Source organism: Benincasa hispida, chromosome 9, assembly GCF_009727055.1.
Source record: "Benincasa hispida cultivar B227 chromosome 9, ASM972705v1, whole genome shotgun sequence".
In the NCBI taxonomy this organism is placed as follows: domain Eukaryota; kingdom Viridiplantae; phylum Streptophyta; class Magnoliopsida; order Cucurbitales; family Cucurbitaceae; genus Benincasa; species Benincasa hispida.
The window spans coordinates 29,016,707-29,040,532 of NC_052357.1; the positions used below are offsets into that span (position 1 = coordinate 29,016,707).

At 33.1% G+C, this 23,826-nt stretch overlaps 1 protein-coding gene across 2 annotated transcripts; it reads left to right on the forward strand.

Moving 5' to 3' along the window:
• The first annotated feature begins 15,130 nt into the window (after positions 1-15,130).
• On the forward strand, positions 15,131-23,476 carry LOC120086680 (DNA-directed RNA polymerases II and IV subunit 5A-like). 2 transcript variants are annotated; one of them, XM_039043441.1, is made up of 5 exons: positions 15,131-15,354; positions 18,124-18,335; positions 18,471-18,650; positions 19,201-19,314; positions 23,079-23,476. In XM_039043441.1, exons 2-5 carry the CDS (start codon positions 18,135-18,137, stop codon positions 23,202-23,204), a joined length of 621 nt encoding a protein of 206 aa, XP_038899369.1. In that variant the 5' UTR covers positions 15,131-15,354; positions 18,124-18,134; the 3' UTR covers positions 23,205-23,476. The 2 variants fall into 2 exon arrangements, with proteins under 2 accessions (XP_038899369.1, XP_038899370.1); XM_039043442.1 differs by lacking the exon at positions 15,131-15,354 and adding an exon at positions 16,579-16,844.
• The last annotated feature ends 350 nt before the right edge of the window (positions 23,477-23,826 follow it).

Genomic DNA, 23,826 nt, shown 5'->3' on the forward strand with positions numbered 1-23,826 from the left:
CAATAACTTGTAGTTCTATAAGTTATCAACAACATGCTTAGAAGGAGATTGAAGGGAGAAGATAAGTTAACATTTGAAGATTGTCTTCTTGGTATTTCTCTGCTGAAACTCACGTACTCCTAATGTCTTCCTCAAACTCAATGTACAGAGAACACAAATGACACCACCACTTTGATCTTCCTTCCTATTCTCCAAATAAGAATCGAAGGAGGTATGGACTCTTCGACTTTGATACGAAAAAACAAGTTTAGAGAGAGTTCCAGGAAGGATGAATTTGCATAGAGTTTTCTTGTTATTCAAAAATAACATCCCAGTTTCTTTTTTCAAAACCCTGTTATTTTATTATGTGAGAGGGAGAATGGGGAGTTATTCTAAAATAACTCCTCCATCAAAACACGTTGAATAACTCCCTTGGGAGTTATTCTTCTTTTTAAATTAATTTAAATATATTAAATCTAATTTAATAAAATAAAATTAATTTTAATTTCATTTAGCTATATATTAAATTATATTAATATATGATTAAATAAATTATTAATAAATTAAATATCACATATTTGGATCATATTCAAATAATATTCTCTCACATAACCTATAGTTTTAATATGAATCTTAATCATATTAATTTTAACCTATAGTTTTATATGAATCTTATTCATATAAATAATATTCAAATACTGATCTCTTTAATATAATAAAGTATAATTTTGAATCTCATTCAAAATTAACTTTATATTATAACATATCTGTATACATTATATTAATTGTATCTTATATAATTAATTTTCTTATTAATTTGAACAATTCAAATTGATCCAAAATTAAATGATTATTAATTAACCCTTAATGAGCTAGCAAGGGGATCTTATGAACCTACAAATTAAAAACTCCAATGATACAAGATTAATTAATTAATCTCTTTAATTAAATTAATCAACATTAATTAACTGCAGGTTACTCCACTAAGAACCCACAACTACGCTCTTCGCATTGTAGATATATTTCTGTATCCATGGATATAACCAATCAATAATAAGTCAACCCTTCATGAATTGTTTGTAACTATCACTTGGTCAAATTGTTGTTTTACCCCTGTAGTTAACTCCTTAAGTACCATTAATCCATCTAATGAACATACAGTTTATAACCCAAATATAAACTAATCCCTCTCAATGTTTAAGACCCGGAATTAGCTATTAAGGGAGCAATTCATCTACTTACCCTAAAGACGGGAATGAGCGCATTCCATCTTATATACCTGTGTTTCCAGCTCCCAACTCAGAAAAATTCCCAAAATGGTAGACTTATTGAGTCGATGAATCTGGCTACTCTTGCCTATAGAGATCAAAGGATCACCTTCATAGGTAGTAGTTCACAACTCACTCAGGATTAAGGTTGAATCACCTGTGGTCATCATAATGAAATATTAATCTCTTCAAGTAACAGTGTTATAAAGAAAAACTAATAATTTTGCGGTCCGGTCTTATACAAACTCTTTGTATAGGATACTCCTACTCATATGTCTCCACATGAATGATTAGAGTCTAATCGTTTGTAACAATTTAAAACTATTGTAACAATTACAAAGTGGATCGTATCCATAGTGTCACCAAGATAAGGTATCCAACCTTATTAATATACTAAAGACCATTTAGGTTATTACTTAAAATGATCCACTTGTATGTCAACCACATACATGTTTAAGTTACATAAAATAACCTTGGATCTTAATTTATTGGATTGGGCTAATGCAGTCTAAAAGTTAAATAAACTAACTCATTTTTTTATTAAATAAATCATTTTTATTTACAATCTACAAGAATCCAACAATCTCCCATTTGTCTTAAAGCTAGTGGAGTGTACAATACAAAGTACAATACAAGTAAAGTACACAATACAATAAATTAGGGCATACAATATACTCAGTAAAATCTCACACTTGCCTTAGACTAGATGATACATGTCCCATAGATCCAATCTCTCTAGGTGACCCTAAAAAACTTTAGCCGTGAGAGCCTTTGTAAATGGATCAACAACATTGTACTCTGAAGCGATCTTCATGAAAATCACGTCTCCTCGATGCACAATCTCCTGAATAAGATGATATTTGTGCCATCAATGACGACCTTGTTCATAACAGCATTACTACAAAACTACAAAACTGTAGTCTAGCTTGTTCATAACAGCATTACTACAAAACTGTAGGAAACTCTCTGGCAAAGATTCCAGAATTAAGCTAAATTGACTGGCCCTATCAATGACGACCTTGTTCATCTCTGCCACATTGAAATGGACCATCATATTGGGAACATGTTCTCGCACTAAGGTCCCCTCGTTCATACGGGCATTAAAAATGAACTCCAGAGCATCATGCTTTATCTGTGTGAATGGTTATCCAAACATCTTTCGTAACGAATCCATGATCTCACGTGTAGTGACCGTGGATTCATGTTTCTTTGCCAAGATTTCAGTTAAGCTGGCTAGAATGTATGATCTGGCCTTCTCATTTGCCTTCACCCACCTCTCTACATTTTGAGGTGCATTAGCAGCCAGGCCTGGGGACACTCCTACAACAAGAAAAATCTAAAGTCACCAATGATGAGTACAGTATTAATAGTATTTTTTCAGGCATTGTAGTTATCACTAGTTAATTTACTAAGCATATTAAGTGTAGCGCTAGTCATAAAGAAGATTACTAAAACCAAACAAATTATTTATATTAGCTACATGCATAACCCCTTTAAAATCAATAAAGTTTAGATTTTAATGTATCCTATGTGACATCTAATTTTGCAATGATGCTTCAATGAATTAGGATAAAAGCCACCATAGGGTAGTCAATCACCCATTCACTGAATTGAGACACTCTCAACTAATTTACTACACCATAATAACTATTATTCCTATAATAATTAATCATCATTTATTCGGTCAAGAAATTATTAACTTGCTTTAACAATTTCTTATAAGTGTAACCGTTCATTTTAGATCCTAGAGTTACCCCAATGAGCCAACCGTAGAGAAAAATTGATGGAGGCAAAAACTAAAGTGATCTTGTCGATTACTGGAGTTTTAGTATAATTTCATGCAAACACCTTCCGTATGGGGGCATAAGCAAATGGTGTCACGAGGCCGAGCATGAAACTACACTCCAAACCAACGAAGGAGATCATGGAATGTGTTTACACATCCCTCTCCCACTTACTATAAAAACTTTCTTCATTCATCTTGATATTGACCTATGCAGACACCTTCCATAGGGGGACACAAGCAAAACCGTGCCACGAGGCTGAGCATAGATCTCACGATGTGAATTTTTAGGGAGAACATGAAAGAAAATATAATATATCATATACATCTTTTCTTCACACTAAGTGTTTTAAACCTAGGGTTTATTATTAAGTAAATCCGACTAATAATTTATCTAAGTCCATTGTTTAAATTGGTCCAATATAACTTTTATATTGGATAGTTTAATAATATATGATTACAATTTATTAAACACTTTAATAAATTTAATCATGTATTGCATGCTTATAAAATATTTGTCTAATTCACCTTTCAGATCAATTCTCAGGTAGGGGTGTTACATTTTCGTCAGCTTAAATACCCCAATCCTAGATAGAACCTTCCTTAAACAAAGGACCCTTATAGGCAAATATTTTATAAATTTAATTTTTTATTGCATTCATTTTATTTCTATTCAAAAATATATAAAAGATTATCTATCTCTAATCATATTAGAAATATTTTAACATAAGTCTAGGTGAATTAATTTAAAACCATTTAAAATTAATTAAGACTTGTGTTTGCATGCAACTTTTGATTATAGATTTTAATCTATTTCATCAAACTTATCACAATTATAAAATAATGAAATATTAAAACCTATAACATACATTTAATGACATTAATTAAATATAACAATTATATTTACTAAATAATGTCATGCTCAATGTATTACCATTTTCATCATATAATATAACAATTATTGTAACATCTCGAATTTCAGGAAAATTTAAGTTAATTATCTAAAATTATTGAGTTTAAATTTCCCTTTCATTTAGAAAATTGGGGTTAAATTGAAATAATTGAAAAACTTTTATTGGTTAAATTGAATTTAATTGATTAGATATTCAATTGATGTATCTGTTGAAAATATTGAATTTTGCTTCTCTTTGATTTTGAATTTTAGGGTCAACTTAAAAAAATAAATTAAAAAAATAAAAAGATAATTAATTTCATGTGATTTTGAATTGATTTAAATATTTAGAAATATTTAATTTGTATCAAATTGATGGATCTTATGCCCTTTAATTTTGGTTTTTGAAGCCTAAATTAAGATAATTTGAAAAGTTAATTGATTTCTAAATTTAATAGAATCTTTGGAGATTTGGAGATATTGTGATAAAATATTTTATTTATCTTTTCAAATTTGGAAAAAATAAAAGAATTGAGATTTTTTTCGAAATTAAATGAGAGTGAAAAGAGGTAAAAAATTTGGAGAAAGCAATTATGTTTTCAGCGACAGCTTCCACAAAATTGTCGATTGCCAGAGTTTGAACTGTTGGATCGTGCTCAAATTTGGTAAGCCTGTTCGAGAAATATAGAGTTTCATTTTGAACGGTTGGATCGTTTGTTGATGCTCAGGTTTGTTCGTAATCGCTGCTGAATAAAATCTATAAACTAGAAATTCCCCTTCTCTCCCACTCTCGCAAACCCGTAAGATCCTCACTACTAGCCGCTAGTCTAAACAATTTATGCCGTCTAATAGCAACACACGCTGCCTATCTATGGTAGCCATAAGTCGACGCATCGTCGGCCGCCATTGCCCCGATTTTTGTCGGAATTTTGAGGAAAACCTTGGGTAAGACTTATTTTTCCTTATAATTTGGGAGATGAAGTTCACCCCTTTGAGTTTGGGTTAAATTAGTAACCTCTCTTTGGTTTGAAACTTAAATTCAAGGTTTGAAAGTTTTGAGGCATTGACCATCAAGCTAGATACCATTTTGTTTTACAGAAAATTGTGAAAATCGGTAAGTTTGTTAAGTTGTTGGATGGTTATTCTTTTGGATTGAGAGTAATAGTGGGAAAAATTAAGTTATTGATTTTGGATTTAATTCATGATCAGATTGCTGAATTAAATCGAGTATTGGAATTTGTCTTGGACCAAGCCACAACTTTAGGTTGATTCAAGTGTGCTAAAGAAGTTCTAAGGAGATTTTGTTTTTGCGTTTTTTACCAAGTCGAGGTAAGTAATCTTACTATTGGAACTGCCCTAGTGCCCGACAATGATAATTATGATTTATTGAGGATTATTAGTTAGCATGATATTTATGTCTGCCTTCATTGACTGAGGTTTGAAATGACTGGAGTCAGGAATTGACAAATATGATTTACTGAGGATATATTGATAGTTTGATGTTTATGTATGTCTTACTGATATGAGAGTTTAAAAAGGCTAGTTGTGCATAGAGATGTTTGAATACTAGTATAATTTGAGTATATTATTTTTATTGGAAATCCTGCCGAATCTGAGGAGGATGAGATGCATACATATGTTATGAAGCTATGATGAAGAAATTTATATGTATATTGTAGAATCATGATGATGAGATGTATATGTATGTTATAGAACAATGTTGAGATTGTGATGTCGAGATTGTGATAGTGATTTTACTGATTAGTTAGAATGCCCACCAGTTTGTGTTTCCTTTGGGATTCACCAGATATTGTGTTTCCTTCGGAATTCACCAGTTTGTGTTTCCTTCGGGATTCACCAGATATTGTGTTTCCTTCGAGATTCACCAGATATTGTGTTTCCTTTGGGGTTCACCAGATATTGTGTTTCCTTCGGGATTCACCAGATTGTGTTTCCTTCGGGATTCACCAGAGGTAGTGGGCATATTTAGCTACAGTAGGATAGAACTCAGTTTTTCATGTATGTATGTATCCCATGAGGACTATGACAGTTTATACGTTCCACCAGAGGTAGGCATCTAGAGGACATAGATGCCTAACCTGACCCCAGTAGTGGGGTTACTTACTGAGTATTTTATACTCATTCTTTCTCATGTTGTTGTTTCAGGTAAGGGTAGAGATGCATTGGCAATGGACAAGCGGAATTCGTGATCGAGCTACTGGGACTAGTTTTATGCTTCCGCTCATGAGATTTAGATTTCTTTTCATGTTTTTCTTAACTTTCAGTTTTGATGTTTAAAACTTACTATTAAGAACCGTTTTCAGACTTATTTATTATCATTTATGATTTATGGGTACCTTATCGTTGTTTTTAATATTTGAATTTAATGAATGTCTTTTGCACTTACCTTATTTATTTAGCATTTATTTTAACATAAAAGAATGTCATTTTAAGTTCCATGCATGCATGTATTTAGTAACGGCTTAACTTAAGTCCTAGGGGGTCAGGTCGTTACAATTATATTAGTCATTAATGAAAATAATACATACCCATCATACCATATAACACTTATAATAAAGTATGATGTATGGATATGCTTAATGTAACATGCAATTATATAATATAACATTTCTATTAAATATGATGCATGTGAATGCTTATAAGTTCATATAACCATATAATATAACACTTATATTAAATATGATACATGAATATGTTTATCCTAAGGTAGGATCTTAAATCCATATGACATATAATATACAATATACTTTAATTTAATAATACAACATATGTAAAATTAAACTGAACAATGAAAATAGACCAAACATCCCTAAGAACTAATTAAATTAATATAATCATATTATGTTAATTTAATTAATAAAAATAAATAACAATAATAAAGCAAAAAGCTATTGCAAACACGACCACCAGGCCCAAACCCACGAACTCACTGACGTAGTGGGAGGTTTATCTTTATAGCGACGCGAAGGTGCCACACAAAGAGCTAAAAAACAATTACAGTGCCGCAACGCTACGGCAAAGGCGTTGCAACACAGAATGCCCAGAAAATGCCATTTTTACTTCGAACTTCGTATGAATTTCTCTGGATTTGAACGTTTTCTTCAGCAATACTTGCCAAAACATAGACCCAGATTTGTAGACTCGATTGCTTAATTAAATGCCTAAAATAACAGGCCCTTACAAGAACAATTCAAGTAAAATGAAGCAATCTAAAAGTGGCAAACTCAAAATTATCTACTTCACAATTTTCACATTCATAATGCAGAAAACACCCACATTTTCTCTAATCTTCGTTCCCAAAAAGAAAAATAAAGACATGATCTAGCTTTGATACCAATTGAAGGAATTGAATCCTCAGCAGAAGCGAGAGATCGCCTTGTGTCAATGAATTTGGTTTTGAAAAAACTCAAAAGTAGCGAAATAAAATAGAATGAGGGTAAATAATAATTTTACACAACATGCATAAAATGAGATTTAAGGGAGAAGATAATTTAACCTTTGAAGACCGTCTTCTTGGTATTTCTCTCTTCTTCGTTGAAGCTCACGATCTCTGAATTTCTTCCTCAACTCAACGTACAGAGAACGCAAAAGAGAATACCACTTTGATCTTCCTTACTATTCTCCGGATAAGAATCGAATGAGGCGTGGGCTATTCGATTTTGGTAGGGAAAAACAAGTTTAGAGAGAGTTATAGGGAGGATGAGTTTGCAGAGAGTTTTCTTGTTATTAAAAAATAATGTTCCAATTTCTTCTTGCAAAACACTATTATTTTATTATGTGTGAGAGAGAATGGAGAATTATTCTAAAATAACTCATCCATAAAAACACATTGAATAACTCTTTTGAGAGTTATTCTTCTTTTTAAATTAATTTAAATATATTAAATATAATATAATGTAATTAAATTAATTTTAATTTAATTTAACTATATATTAAATAATATTTAATATGTGATTAAATAAATAAAATTAATTAATTAAATATCACATATTTGAATCACATTCAAATAATATTCTCTCACATAATCTATATTTTAAAATATAGAATAATATTCTCTCACATCATTTTAATTATATTAATTCTTATTCTCTCACATATTTGAATCATATTCAAACAATATTTTCCCTCTCTCTCTCTCATGGCATGAGTAGGCATGCGACACCAGATGCGCGCCATTCTACGAGCGTCATAGGGCACCCGTGCAAGGGCACCCTCATAGGCAGGAATTCCCAACTCACTCAGGATTAAGGTCATGTTACCTATGGTCTTCATAGTGAAATAAAAGTCTCTGTCATAACGGCGTTATATAATAGGACTAAACATTTCGTGGTCCGGTCTTATACAAACTCTTTTATATAGAGCATCCCCGCTCGCATGTCTAATACGTGAACGGTCAGGATCAGACTATTTGTAGCACTTTACAATACTTGTAACATCTACAAAGTAGGCCACACTCGTAGTTTCATGAGGATAAGGTTTCCCTCCTTTATCTATATACTACAGACCATTTAGGTTATCACTAAAGCACGATCCACTTGTATGTCATCACATACATGTCTAAGTTACAACGATAACCAGGGATCTTAGTTTATTGGTTTATGGTTAATGCAACTAAAATATCTCATATTTTATAGATAGTAGTGAATGAAATATCTCATATTATTACATCACAAAATGTTTTTTCATATATGTGATTACAAACTACAGGACGCTACAAGATTTAGGGCATCAACCCCAACACTGTTGGGGTTAATGCCCTAAAGTCTCGTGTCCTGTAGTTTGTAAACACAGTTTGTACGAACGCTTGTGATGTATAATATATGATATTTTCTTCACTACTTGATTTTGCACATTGGATGTTTTATTTTCTTTACCACAAACCAATAAACTAAAATTTCTGGTTGTCATTATGTAACTTAAGCATGTATGTGGTGACATACAAGTGGATTATGTCTTAAGTGATAACCAAAATGATCTATAGTATATGGATATAGGAGGGAAATCTTATCCTGGTAACGCTACGGATGTGACTTGCTTTGTAGAACAAGTTACAAGTGTTGTGATTTGTTACAGATGGTCTGATCCTGATCATTCATGTGGGGACGTGCTAGCGGGGGCGTCCTATACAAAGAGTTTGTATAAGACCTGATCACGAAGTGTTAACGTCTCGTTATATAACGTCCTTCATGATAGAGACTTCACTTCACTAGGATGACCATAGGTAACATGACATCAATACTGAGTGAGTTGGGAACTCTTGCCTTTGAAAGTAGTTCTTTGATTTGCATGAGTGTGAGTGGCCAGTTCACCGACTCAAACCTACTACTTTGGGAATTTGTCTGATTTGGGAGCTGGGAACTCAACTACACAAGAGGGAAATCAATCATTCCTCGAAGTAGAGGTAAGTAGATAGATTGCTCCCTTAAGGGTTGATCTCGGGGCTTAAACGATGTGGTGCCACACACCTTCTCATGGCCCGAGAGGTGTTCACACATAGTAGAACTATGTTGTATTGTTCATTAGAAGGATCACTGGTATTTAAGGAGTTAGATGTAACTACAGGGGCAAAATGGTAAATTGGCTCAACTGTACTTACGAGCATCTGTGAAGGGTTATCGTACTGTTGATTGATTATATCCGATGGACACAAAATTATATCTATGGTTAGAAGAGTTCAGCTGTTGGTCTTTAGTGGAATGCCTGTCAGTTAACGGATGGTGAATCTCGTGGCTAAAGAGTTTAGTCAGCTATTCACATACCGTTGGATCTTCGAGCCATAGGTCCATAAGGTCCCCTTGGTAGTTCAATGGATTCAAGTTGAGAATCAGTTTTTGGGTCAGTTTGAAATGTTCGAATTGACAAGAGGGAGTTTGATTATATTTGATATGATTGAACTAGTCAATTGTATATGATATGATTGACTTTATGTATGAGATACATTATTGGAGGAAAATGGATATAAATATAATTTATATCTAGTAAAGGAGAAAACATTATGGTTGATATATGATATTAAACTATAGGTTAATGAATGTAATATGATTATATTTATTAATTTTTAATTAGACAATTATAGGATAATTGGCCGCCATTTTCTCTATAAATGTGCATTAGTGGGAAGTTTCGTTTGGTTTTCGTAACTGAATAATAAAATGAAAATTGTTTTCATTTTGCAAAAACACACGATTAATTGCTCACGGTGTGTTTTGCTTTCTATCGCTTAGTAAATCAGAGACTATACGATAGCTTGAGTTTACTAGACAATCGCTTACACCCACGCGCTTCTATCTAAACAATCGCCCACTTTTTTCCTAAACGATCGCTTAGCACCGAGCTTTTACTAAATGATCATATAGACGATCGCTTATCTTTTCCTACACGATCGTGTACTTCACCTAAACGATCAAGCACTTTGTCTATATGATAAACTTAGCTTTCTCCCTGCTTGATCATTGTATACGATCTCTTTTCCTCCTCCCCTCTACCAAATCCGAATAAAGCCCACTCTTTGGATTCTCACTCCAAGAATACTAAGGGTTCCGAGTGGTGGTGTCGTTCTCATCTTCCTGCTGTTCATGTGGAGGCCGTTCGTGGTAGACGATCGTACTTTTAGTGAACGATAGCTTGCCGTTCCAGCGAGAGCGAAAGTGTCCGTTCATAGAGAGAGCTAGATTTCTGCTGAAGAGAGTTTTCAACTGGTAAGTTATCTTGTTCTCTTGTTCTCTTGTTTGTTTATTCTTAAAGCATGCCGGTAATTTTATAGTTTGATGCATATCTGTTTGTTTGAATGTAAATGTGGTAATTCTGTTGCAATGCTTTTGGAAAGATCTGCTTCCGCTTAGAGGTACTCTTGTATAAGAGTTCCTTTAGAAGGGATGTGGAAACTACTTACATCGGTCGACATCCTATAATTCACAACTCGAAAGTCCACTTCCTTGAACAAATATCAACTCTTATCGAGCCTAAACAATAAACATAATGTTTAGGTGTTAGAACTAATTTTGATAATCTTAATCAACATTAGAAGAATTTTTAATGGACATTCTTAACCAAAATCCACCGTAATGCTTTATTAATCACCTTGAAACTACAACCAATAAACTTCCACAAGTCAAAGCCCGATCTAACATACTTTAATTGAGTCTGAACCAGTCCGAAGTGTGTTCAACCTTGTTGAACCTTAATCGAATACTTAGAAATTAGCTCAAACACGACAATAAACGAATTCCAATAGTTTAGAATAATATTTAATCTCTTAGATCCAATTCGAAATAAGAATTTAAGAAGTAATCCTTACCCAATCTTACCAAATAAACTTTGAACCTTGTTTATTGGTGTTCGACAACATACAAACTTGCAGATTTAGACCTTAAACGCTGTTGCAAGACAAAACCAATCGTCGAAAATGTGATTCACAGCTTATTGTTCACGTTGGAGTATCAAAGGAAGAATAAATGATACCTCGAAGCCCAAGCAAAGTCGTAAGAGTCATGCTCATAACTCTAGTCAGATCTATGGATGGATGTAGATCGTCAGTGGCCAGAATATAATGGTTTAATACTGCTCGTGGAGGTCACTAGCAAGAACATTTGACGTCCATGTGAGTGTCTACTCATGTTAGTTGCCAAAGGAACGTGGTAGTCGACAGGGTTCATAGAATTGTCACACTTAAATCTGTGGGTTTGCAATTTGGATAAAGTCGCTAACGTTAAAGCTTGTGTTTGCTACACAGTTATCCGTGAAAAGATTTGAAGAGGGTGGCTGATAGCTACAATTAGGGGTGTACATGAGTTGGATTGTGTTGGGTTGAGGGCATTTTTTAACCAACCCAGAAATTTAAGTTGGTTGGGTTGACAATCTAAATGACCTAAATAAAGTCGCCAACCCAACCCAAATCAACCCAAATTCAGGTTGAGTTGAGTTAGGTTGTCGGATTATAACTTATTTTTTCTTTTTAATTAAAAGTATGTAAATTCATATATAACACATGACTAATAACTAAAATCTCATAAAATTCAAATACTAAATACCAAATATCTATGATATTTATTGCAAACTTTAAACAAAGACAAATATGTATGTATGTATATATATATAATTCGAGTTGGGTTGGATCAACCCAAATTTTTTTAGCCAACCCACGACGTTGGGAATGTCTTAAAAACTCACAGTTCATAATCATGGAAATATATTCTATTTATTTATTCAATAAAAGTGTTATTGAAATTCCATTATATAATAAAATTTCAATAAACGAATCCGTGGCTATTGCATGAATACTGTAACTTTATGTAGAGACATAAAAGAGAATCAAGTTATAGTATATAGCCAAAAAAATTCTATAAGTATATGGATGAGATTGGGTACCTCATCCTAGGGACACTATGGATATGACCTACTTTGTATAATGATACAAATGACGTGATCCTAAAATCATTCATGTGGAAACATGCGAGTAGGGGCATCCTATATAAAAGAGTCTTGCATAAGACCGGACCAGAAAATAGTCATTTTTCTTTATAAGGACCGTTACTGCTAAAACTAACTATTTCAATTCGATGACCTAGGGTAACTCGATCTTAATCTGGAGCTAACTACGGATTTCTGTTTATTCGAGATCATCTTTTGATCTACATAAGTAAGAGTAGTTTAACAACATTGCTCAACAACTCTCCAGGATAAGATCGAATAGATAGCTGGGAACATAGTTCTGCAAGATGGAATTCGTTCATACCCGTTTTAGGGTTATCAGATAGGTTTTTTCTTTAAGTGTTGATTCCTGGTCTTGAACAAAGGGGTCCTGCCCTCTCATGGCCGAGAGGGACATGGTTTATTAGTTTGACTATAAACAAATCATTCAATAGAAGATCAATGCGAGCTTAAGGAGCAAAATGCATTTACAGGGGTAAAACGGTAATTTTGACCCAACAAATGATCTGTGAATGATCGACTTACTGATTATGGTTAAATCAGGTGGACAAAAATATTTTTATAGTGAGGAGAGAACAACCATCGAACTATAGTGACATGTCTTGGTGGTTAATAAATATTGATTGACTCGGCTTAAAGAGTTTAACCGATTAATCTTAAATCGTTGGAGCTCATGATCTGTAGGTTCATAAAAACCCTCTATTAGCTCGTAAAATGTTAACACATTGGATTAGAAAAATTAAACAAATTTTGAAGTGTTCGAAATCTGAAATTAGGGTTTTTAATTTGAAATTTTCAAATTCAATTTTAGGGTTTGGATAATTATATTCGATATAATTAAACGTTTTAATTTATTAAAATAAGCGTAAATTGGAGAGTTTTAAATATTTAAATATTGATTTAAATATTAATGACATGAATAGGATTCATGTTTAAATTAGGTGTTTTTATTAATTTAATATTTGATATTAAATTATGTTAATTAATTATTTAAATAATTTTTTTTCAAATTTAATTCAATTTTAGAAATTGAATTTATTATTTAAATTAATTTTGATTAATTTAAATAAAAATTTGAATTTTTAAATTGGTTAGTGGAAAAATCCCACTAAATTTTCAATTTCATCAATTGTATGTAACCAATGGGTGTGTATATATATATATATATATGTTTGGATAAAATTGACCCATTAATATTAATAAAAAAAATTGTTAGAAATAACAGGTTTAAGTTTTTACTTTACAAAACTAGTATCTTTTTTAAAATTTGTAAAAATAGTTTTTCTCGATCCATCTTGAACGAGATTGACCATGAGATTTTAGTTAAAAATCAAAATTTTCCCAATTTATCGATTGTTTGAGGCTTTCTCGGTACATCTCACCAGATTATACATTGAAATTATGTGGTACTAATCTCGGGTATAATAACACTAAGATTCTATATATTTGAGCTTTCTCGATGAAATTCCAAACATAATTAACATATAAATTAATATATTTGAGCTTTCTTAGTGGAATCTCGGACAAGATTAACACCGAAATTCTATATGTATCCTAAATCTTACCCAATTTTTTGAAAAAAATTGATATTTCCCAAAATTTAAAAATGTTGAATCAATTTGGAAAATCTAATTTGATAATTGAAAAATACATTTGGAATTTTAGAAAGGGAAATTCTTATAAATAGAAAAACCCAAAACATATTTACACTCTATAGCAAAAAGTCCAAAAGTGTTTTGTACTTTTGGAATTTTTTGCTATAAAATGTAAATATGTTTAAAGATTTGTTTATATTTAAGAAGGCTCATTTTGGAAATTCATAAAACCGTGAAAACATAAACTATGCTAAAAATTTGAAAAATTATGTAATAATTTGATATAATATTTAGTAACTATAACCAAATTTGAAGAACATTTGAAAATAGTATAAGATTTGGGAATATTACAAAAAAAAAAAAAAGCAGATCTTAGTGTATAATTAGGCGAGATGTATCAAGAAAACCCAAAACAATTGATAAGTTGAAAAAAAGTTGATTTTTTTAACTAATTCTCGGTGGTTGATCTTGCCCGAGATAGACCGAAAAAAACTATTTTTACAAATTTTCAAAAAGCGTATTAATTTTGTAAGGTGAAAATCTAAACATGCTATTTTTCACAATTCCACACGAAAAAGCCTTTAAACTTTGTTGTTTATTTAAAAAATACCCTATACTTTCAAAATTAGCAATAATATCCTTGAACTTTCATAAATATTTAAAATATACATTGGAGTAATTATTTTTTTGAAAAAAAGGATGAAAATTGAGGTACAAAATGATGTTGCAGTGATCTTTAAAGAAAATTCCAGATCACCACATCATTTTAGGTCTTCGCTTGATAGTTTTAAGTCTTAATTTCAGTTCAAAATTCTAAAATTTCATATTCCAAAAGTAGTATTGAGATGCTTATTGAGGAGTAATATTACAACTTTTGAAAATATAGATATATTATTTAAATAAATTAAAAGTTGAAGGATATTTGTTAAAATTTAGCACAAATTAATGAGTATATGAATAATTTTACATTACTTTTTTCTAATTAAATTAGTAGGTGAATTAGTTAAAATTATACTAAATATTATAAAATTCAAAATGGATGAAATTAAAAATTAAGGGCGTCGCCAAAATAGACATAGCTCCGTTGACATAATAATTTATTACCAGTTCAATTTATTGTAAAAAATAAGAAATGAAAAAAAACAAAGTCCAAGTGAAAACAGATGTTTTTCCTCGATATTTCAAAGGATGAAGAGACAGAGTAAAGAAAGAGAAAGCCCTAAACCCTTTGTTCCAGCTTCTTTGCTCCACCATCTTCTTCTTCGCTCCGGCTCCTCCTCCTCCATTTCAGCAGCTCAGTGTCGCCGCCGTCGTAGCTGCCTTTCTTCCGTGCTGGCCGCCGCCGTGTCCTACATAACGCTTTGCACTGATTTATTTTTCTTACTGGTATTCTCTCAATCTCCATCTATGTCTTTTTCTTCTCTAACCCGAAAAACTCAATTTAGAACTTGTATAATGAAAGAAATGAGCAATACCCAGCATCAAATAGTGAACCAATCATTCCTTTTGAACTTCTTTCGAGTTATTACCAAGTTGCCAACTGACCTTCCACCAATTACTCGGTTGGTGGTACAGCTAGAAATTTTCTAGTTTCATCTTCTTAATTGAAATTTCCTGCCATTCAAATTACTTAAGAAATTTCCATTTTAACAAGACTGATTACTAGATTATATAAATTTATCTTGTGAGAACACCCAACATTCTTGGAAAATATGTAGATTCATGTATTCCTTGGGGAAAATAGTTTGTGTCAAAATTGTTAGTTGAGTGGTTAAAAGAATAAATTTTGATCTTAGTAAAGCGCTTAGATGTTGGTGAACGCATGTTACAGACTGCAAAAACAAATGCCCTTTGTTCTCTTGACTCCCAGCTAGTGTATTTTGTGTAGAAAGGACTTGGAAGAAAGGTTGCACTTGTTTTTCATATGCCCGTTTGCTGCTTCCTCTTGATCCAGTCTCTTTAAAATATTTAACTTAATCTGGATCACTGCTAAGAAGCACATACATTGACACACGACACGAATACAACACGATATGCGGACACGCCAATTTAAGAAAGGTAGGACACAAACACGTCGAGGACACGTTGTTTTCTTTTTTAACAAAAATAAATATTATATGTACGTATTTTGACATATCGTGAAACATGCACACATATATTTAGCAAAAGGAAGGAAAAACAGATATGAAAAAACAAAGATAAAGACGGAAGGAAAAAACCAGAAATGGGAAAAAAAAAAAGAACAGAGAAGTCACCGGTGGTCGTAGGTCTTGAAGTTGAAGTCGCCGCCATCGATAAAGTTAGAAAGAAGAATCGGGTAGCATAGTGGTTTTTTTATTTTTATTTTTATTTTTAAAATAATAATAATAATTATTATTTTTAATTTTTAAATTATGTAAAAGGAAAATTGTGGGTTAAATGACTTAAAAGTCTTGAGGTGAAGTGTTTTAGTGTGGAGAAAGTCTGTAAAAACCCTTGAATTTTTTTTAAAAATGAGTTGAACAGTTAACATCAATGGGCTTAAAATGCCCCTTAAAAGGGCTGCCAGTAGTGTTCTTCTTCTTCTTTTTCTTTTCTCTTTTGCAGAAGACGTGTCCAAGGCGTGTCGAATAAAATAATAATAAAATAATAGAAACGCCAATATCCGGCATCGGTACTTGGCCATTTCAGGAGTGTTGGTGCTTTATAGGCTGGGTGTTTCCCAGAGTTGTTCGGAGGCTTTCTATGAGTTCACTTGTGGAACTTTCTTTGGGGAAATTTCTAGAATCTTTTGTTATAATTTCGGTGGTGGCTCTTCGGTGGAGAATTTGGTATGAAAGAAATAGGACTTTTCTAGGACGTGGCTCTGCTCTTGTTGTATACTGGGAAAAAGAAAGGTTGTTTTTGTCTACTTGACGTTCTTACACTCTTTAGCTTTTATAATTATGGTTTATCTGAAACCATGATATTAAAATTTGATCTTAGATCAAAAAAGGTTTATCTCAAACATTTTTTGATCTTAGATATTTTTGAGTTTAAGAGTTCAAACCATGATATTAAAATTTGCTTTAATTTTTTGGATGCAAAAACACCATGGCTAAGCTGTTATCTTGTAGGGTGGGTTGAGGTGTACATTCGTTGATCCAAACACCTAAAGCTGTTTAAAATAAAAAGAAGAATGTCTATATGTTATGTACACACGTTTGAAAACTGCTATTGCAAGTCTGTGCTTTTCCTACAGGATTTTACTTTTTTTCTTCAAATTGTTGCTCCATTTTCATAATGTGTTCTATTTGTTGTCTTGTTGTTGCGTCCATCATATTAAAGTCTCCAACTTGTTTTGAATTTCTGCAAATTGTTGTTTTACTATATCCATGGTGTGTTCTTTATGCTGTGTCCTGTAATGCTTTTGAGATTTCCTGTATGTAACATAGCTATATTCAGATTGATGTTTATATTAATTCTGTTACTTAGAGATGTCCACCAGGCAGGACGGGATGTGTCATTTTCAATACATTTTTTAATTAAAAAAGTACTATAAAATTTCCTAGTTAAACAATAATATTTTATATACTGAGGTATAATTATAATATTTAATACCATAATTTCTAAAAATTAAAATTTAAATATTACAAGTTTAACCCTTTTAACTTAAATATTCCAGCATTTATGATCTTAACCACAATAAAGTCTTAAATATTAAAAATATATATTTACTTAAATATTACAACATTTATGGTCTTACCTGTAATAAATACTTAAATATCAAAAAATTGAAGTATAAAAACATTGTGATGAGAATTAGAAAAAACTTATTGTTGAAGTATTTTAAAATAGACTGATTAAAACTAATTAGGTGTGATTAAAACTAATTAGGTGAGTTTATAATAAACTCACAGGATGTGAGTTTATATATGTGTATAGTTTTATCCATTGAGGTGGGGACAGAGACGAGGTGGGGGTCGGGGACGGGGAATGTAACCCCCATCTCCATCCCCGTTTAGTCAACAGGGAGAAATTTCTCCCCGCTCCCTCCCTCATTCTCCATCTCTTTTGTGGCGGGTCCCTGTGGAGTAAATGGACATCTATACAGTCTTATTCATTTACAATGTGCATTATATATTCTTTGTGTATCTATTTAGTTAATGAACATCGAATTGTTTGACAATGAATTAGCCACAAACAAGATGGTGCTATCAGAGGAGGAAATCACCAGGCTTTTCAGAATTCGAAAAACTGTGTTCCAAATGCTAAGAGACCGAGGTTATTTTGTTGGAGACTTTGAGATTGACATGACAAGGGAGCAATTTAAGCATAAATATGGTGAAAGCATGAAAAGAGAAGATATTGTTATTAATAAAGCCAAGAGAAATGATAGCTCTGATCAGGTATTGTCTAAAGAAAAGGAATATTTGATTAGTATTTCTCATAGTTATTAAAAGTTCAGTTACAGGAGCTACAAGTTTCTCGTTAGTTCTTTTATTGGTTTATATCCTCTTATAGTGATTTTTTTCCCTGTATAGATTTACGTTTTCTTTCCAGAAGAACAGAAGGTTGGCGTGAAGACATTGAAAACATATACCAGCCGGATGAAATCAGAGAATGTTTCTAGAGCAATATTGGTCGTTCAACAGAATTTGACCCCTTTCGCTCGTACCAGTATAAGTGAAGTATCTACCAAATTTCACTTGGAAGTTTTCCAGGTGAATATTTTATGGAGTATTTTTATGATTTAAGTTTGAGACAAACCAAACTACCCGTTGGAAAAGTAAATTAGATTCATCCTTACCCAATAATTTGAACAGAATCAAAGGAACCCTGCTACTCTGAAAACTAGAAACCAAATCATGTTATGCTTTCTTCCTTTATTCCTTGTTTTGCAATTCGATAATGATAAATATGGAGGTAAATAAAGGAACGTCCCCTTGATAAAGGGCTAAAAGGTCATAGGTTCAATCCATGGTGGCCGTATTTAGGATTTAATATCGTAGGAACCCAAATGTTGTAAAGTTAGGCGAATTGTCTCGTGAAATTAGTTGAGGTGCGCATGAACTGGCTCGGACACTCATGGATATTAAAAAAATAATGAAAAATATGGGGGTTTTCCTGTATTCTCTGATTGAAGAACAATTAAAAGGCTAAGGAAGTTGTTCAATTTCTCCTCTGGCATGGTTTCTATATTCTTGCTCTTTTCTTAGTTCACTTGAAATATAAGATTTTTATTCCTTTTCTCATCTTCATTTGTTGATGCAGGAAGCAGAATTGCTAGTTAATATCAAAGAGCACGTCCTTGTTCCCGAGCACCAGTTACTCGCCAATGAAGAGAAAAAGACGCTACTGGAGAGATATACCGTGAAGGAAACACAGGTTAGGATTAATTCTTCAGAAAATATAACATTTGTGAGAACTTATCTTAAGATCTGTATTGAAATGTGATGTGCTCATGCATTCCTGATACCACTTTGGTTCCCATGTCTGTAGTGTTAGCATAATTACATCAAATCTATATTAAATAGATTAACCTTAGGATCATTCATGTTAAATTGTAAATAACATACCGGATTCCATTGAGACTAATGATAGCTTACTACAGTATTCCTCAACCAAAACTCCGAATGCAGATTAGATAGGATTCAAGAAAGACTGAGGATTGTTTTGGTATATTGGGGACTATAGCCTTAAGTCTCCTTATACACTAGTTCAATTAGGGTTAAATGAGCTTCTACCTATTAAGTTCATACTCAATTAGATTAATTAATTAGAAGGCCCAATCTAATAAAATAATCCAATGTGGTCATCGGACTCCTCCATCTTTATATCAACTAATGACTAACAACATGATTTATTCATTGTGCTATGTTTAAATTGCTCAATCTTATTCAGTGGAATCTTGCTAAGTCTGGGATTCCATTAACATTACGTAGCTTGTCGTGACTTGCAAACCATGTTTTAGTAGCTTGTCTTGTGCTTCATCAAGTTTCTTTTAGCAATGTTGGAACCGAATGTCGATTGTTATGCAGTGGATAAATCCACGGCCTTGAAAGCAAGATTAGCGTGGCCTTGGTGCTAAATCGTCAAAGCCGGTTGCTCTCCAAGGTTAACACAACTCCCGATTTTTTATGTGCACTCGTCCGAGAACGGGTTAGAATCGATGAAAAACTCAGAAAATAGTAGATCTAGAGAGGAAAACATGAGGAAGAAGAAAAGGCAAAATCTTCTTCGTTCTTTTTTTTTCTTTCCAAAAACTAAGAACTTTTTTTAGAGGAAAAATAATTGAAGAATTATTTTTTCACTAATTAATCCTTGGTGGTTACAAAACTGTTAAAAGATAGAAAATAGATAACACTAGATTTACGTGGAAAATCCTAGAACAGGAAGAAAAACCACGATGGAGAGTCTCTTTTATTATTTTTAACACAATGAAAGTTACAATAAAAGTCATATTTATAGGCTCTAGCAAGCCCTAAAATAAAAAAGAAAATGAACCTAGGGTAAAATCAAATACTAAAATACTCTTAGGGCTGTAATCCCTTATTTCCGACACTCCCCCTCAAATTGAAGTATAGATGTCAATCAAACCCAACTTACAAACTCATGAGTCAAAACTTTGCCTGAGTAACTCTTTGGTGAGAACATCAACAACTTGTTGACTAGATGGAATATACAGAATATAGATATTGCCATTGTTCAGTTTCTTTTTTATAAAGTGTCTGTCAATCTCCACATGTTTTGTTCTATCATGTTGTATAGGATTATTGGTTATGCTTATAGTCCGCTTTATTATCACAATAGAGCTTCATAGGTAGAACACTATCTTAGTGTAGATCAGAAAGAACTTTCTTCAACCAGATTCCCAAACTCATAGCTTTGTATTTAGCTTTAGCACTACTTCTAGCAATAACTCTGCTTCTTACTTCTCCAAGTAACTAGGTTACCCCATACAAAAGTACAATATCCAGAGGTAGACTTTCTGTCAATAACTGATCTTGCCCAATCAGAGTCGGTATAAAAGCCTCAATGCATTTCCTATCAGTTTTTCTAAACATCAGACCTTTACTTGGTGAGCTTTTCAAATATCTCATAATCCGATTCACAACTTCCATATGTTTTTCGTAGGGTGCCTGCATAAATTGACTAACAACACTGACAACATAGGAAATATATGGTCTAGTGTGAGATAAGCAAATCAGTTTTCCCATTAGACGCTGATACCTCTCTTTATCAACAGGAACTTTGTCAACATAATCTCCCAATTTCGCATTGAATTCAGTCAGCAAATCTACATCCAGTCATACCTGTTTCTTTTAACAGGTCAAGAGTGTATTTTCGTTGTGAGACAGTGATCCTTTCCTTTGATCTTGCCACCTCCATTCCAAGGAAATACTTTAGATTCCCTAGATCTTTGATCTCAAACTCATCAACCATTTTCTTTTTCAGCCTGGTGATCTTAGCAGCATCATCTCCTGACAGAACAATATCAACATACACAATTAAAACAATAATTTTTCCAGATATTGACCTTTTTGTAAACAATGTGTGATCAGAGTGTTCCCGAGTGAAATCTTGGGACTTAACAAAGGTAGTAAACCTGTCGAACCACACTCTCGGGGACTGTTTCAAACCATACAAAGACTTCTCGAGTTTTACAAATATGACGATCAAATTGAGCTTCAAAACCGCAGGAAGGGGGCTCATATACACCTCTTTTTCTAATTCACCATTCAGAAATGCATTTTTCACACCAAGTTGATGGAGAGGTCACTCTTTATTAATTGCAACAGAAAGAAGGACTTGGACTGTGTTTAACTTTGCTTCATGGGAGAAAGTCTCAGAATAATCTATCCCATAAGTTTGAGTAAACCCTTTTGCTGCTAGTCTGACCTTGTACCTGTCTAGAGTTCCATCTGATTTATACTTCAGAGTGAACCCCACTTGCACCCAACTGTCTTATGCCCTTTAGGAAGAGCAACAAAGTCCCACATATTATTCTTTTCAAGAGCTCTCATTTTTTCCATGACGACAGTCTTCCACTTAGGAATAGAGATTGCCACGGGGCGGGGCGGGGCGGGTCTGGGCGGCGGATGGCATTCCCCATCCCCGTCCCCACTCCCCATTTCATTCCCCATCCCCATGAAATTCTCACAGGGATCAGTAGTACCCCTGTCTCTTATACACATCTAGATGTGTATAAGAGACAGCAGTAGTACCTTGAGCTTGCGTTGGTTCAGATTCATGGAGCAGAGCCGACGGAGCAGTAGGGGACACCATTTCCTTTATGAGATTCTTCCTATAGTAGGTTATCCAAGGGACTTGTTTAGTGAGTAGAACGGTGTCATGGGCACTCAGGATGGTTCAGGAAGGAGTTTAGGAAGGTCAGTAGGGATTGAAGATGTGGATCAGTTAGTCTTTTCACTAGTACTCTCCCCCTGAAGATGACTAACGAGAAAGAAAGGTTTATCCTCAAGGAATGTTACATCCATGGAGATGAAATATTTCTGAGAAGAAGGGTGGAAGCATTTATAACCTCGCTGGTGAAGGAGATACCCAATGAAGACACATTTCTGAGCACGAGGGGTAAACTTAGTTTGGTTAGGGCTATGACTATGGACAAAGACAGTGCACCCAAAAACTCGAAGAGGAACATCGGGAATAAGCCATGTGGTAGGGTATGACTCCTTGAGGCATTCAAGAGGGGATTGGAGTTGGAAGACACGGGAAGACATTCGATTAATAAGATGAGCTACAGTTAGAACTGCATCCTCCCATAAGTAAGATGGAAGTGAAGTAGACAGGACGAGAGACCGTGTAACCTCAAGAAGATGACGAAAGTTTTTAGATTGCCTACCAAACATGCCCTAAGTTTTTAACTCTAAAGTTTGATCCTAAGACCTTGGAGGGTATCTCCAAACATGCTATAAGAAAAGCTCCTTAGCATGGGGCCATCCTTTGGGTATCATCTCTATTGCTTCATGTTCACTAATCACAATGCAAGTTATAAAGTCATCTATCGCTGTCAGGTTGTACCGTACCATCTCGTCTATGTCTATTTGTTAGTGTCTATATGTGTTTTGCATTTCTGTTGCAATATGAATGAGATCCTTATGTGTTTTTGCATATTTTTTTTGTGTTAGCTACCGCGCATACAAGTGACCGACCCGGTTGCAAGATATTACGGGCTAAAGCGTGGACAAGTTGTGAAGATCATCAGACCTAGTGAGACTGCGGGAAGATATGTAACATACAGATATGTTGTCTGAGTATACTTGTGATTTTGCGATAAGATGTGACATATAAATACACCTTGAAGTTAGTCTTAATTAGTGTTAATGGTTGTGATATCTGAAGTGAGTTAGAAGAAGAATTGAAGAAGAATTGAAGAAGAATTTGGGAACTTTTGTATTTGGTATTTATTTATATGGGACCTTCATTGTATTAGTTGTGGTGTTGTACACTAGTAGATTTTTATGTAACATTGGAAGATTAAATTTTCTATCTGTGAACTCGAAATTACATTGTTGGAAGACTCAAATTTTTAGTTTTGAAGATCGCCCTTTTAACATGAGAGGATTTTTCTAGTTCAAACGTGAGATACAGACCTATCAGTATTATATTTTAAGAAAGATTTAGGAAATTAGCTCACTATATTACTAGTATAGTTGCCTTAAAATTCAATAATATCTTATAGTTAGATATAATCAAGGATGAAAATATCATTATTGGTTTAAATATTGGTAACTCAAATTTCCGGATATATTGATAGATATTTTGGGAAAAATCATGGATAGCACGGAAATTTTTAAAAATATTGTAAATTTTTTAGTGAAATTTTAGAACAAATTTATTCAAGTAATAAATTATGACTTTAAGCATATAAATAAA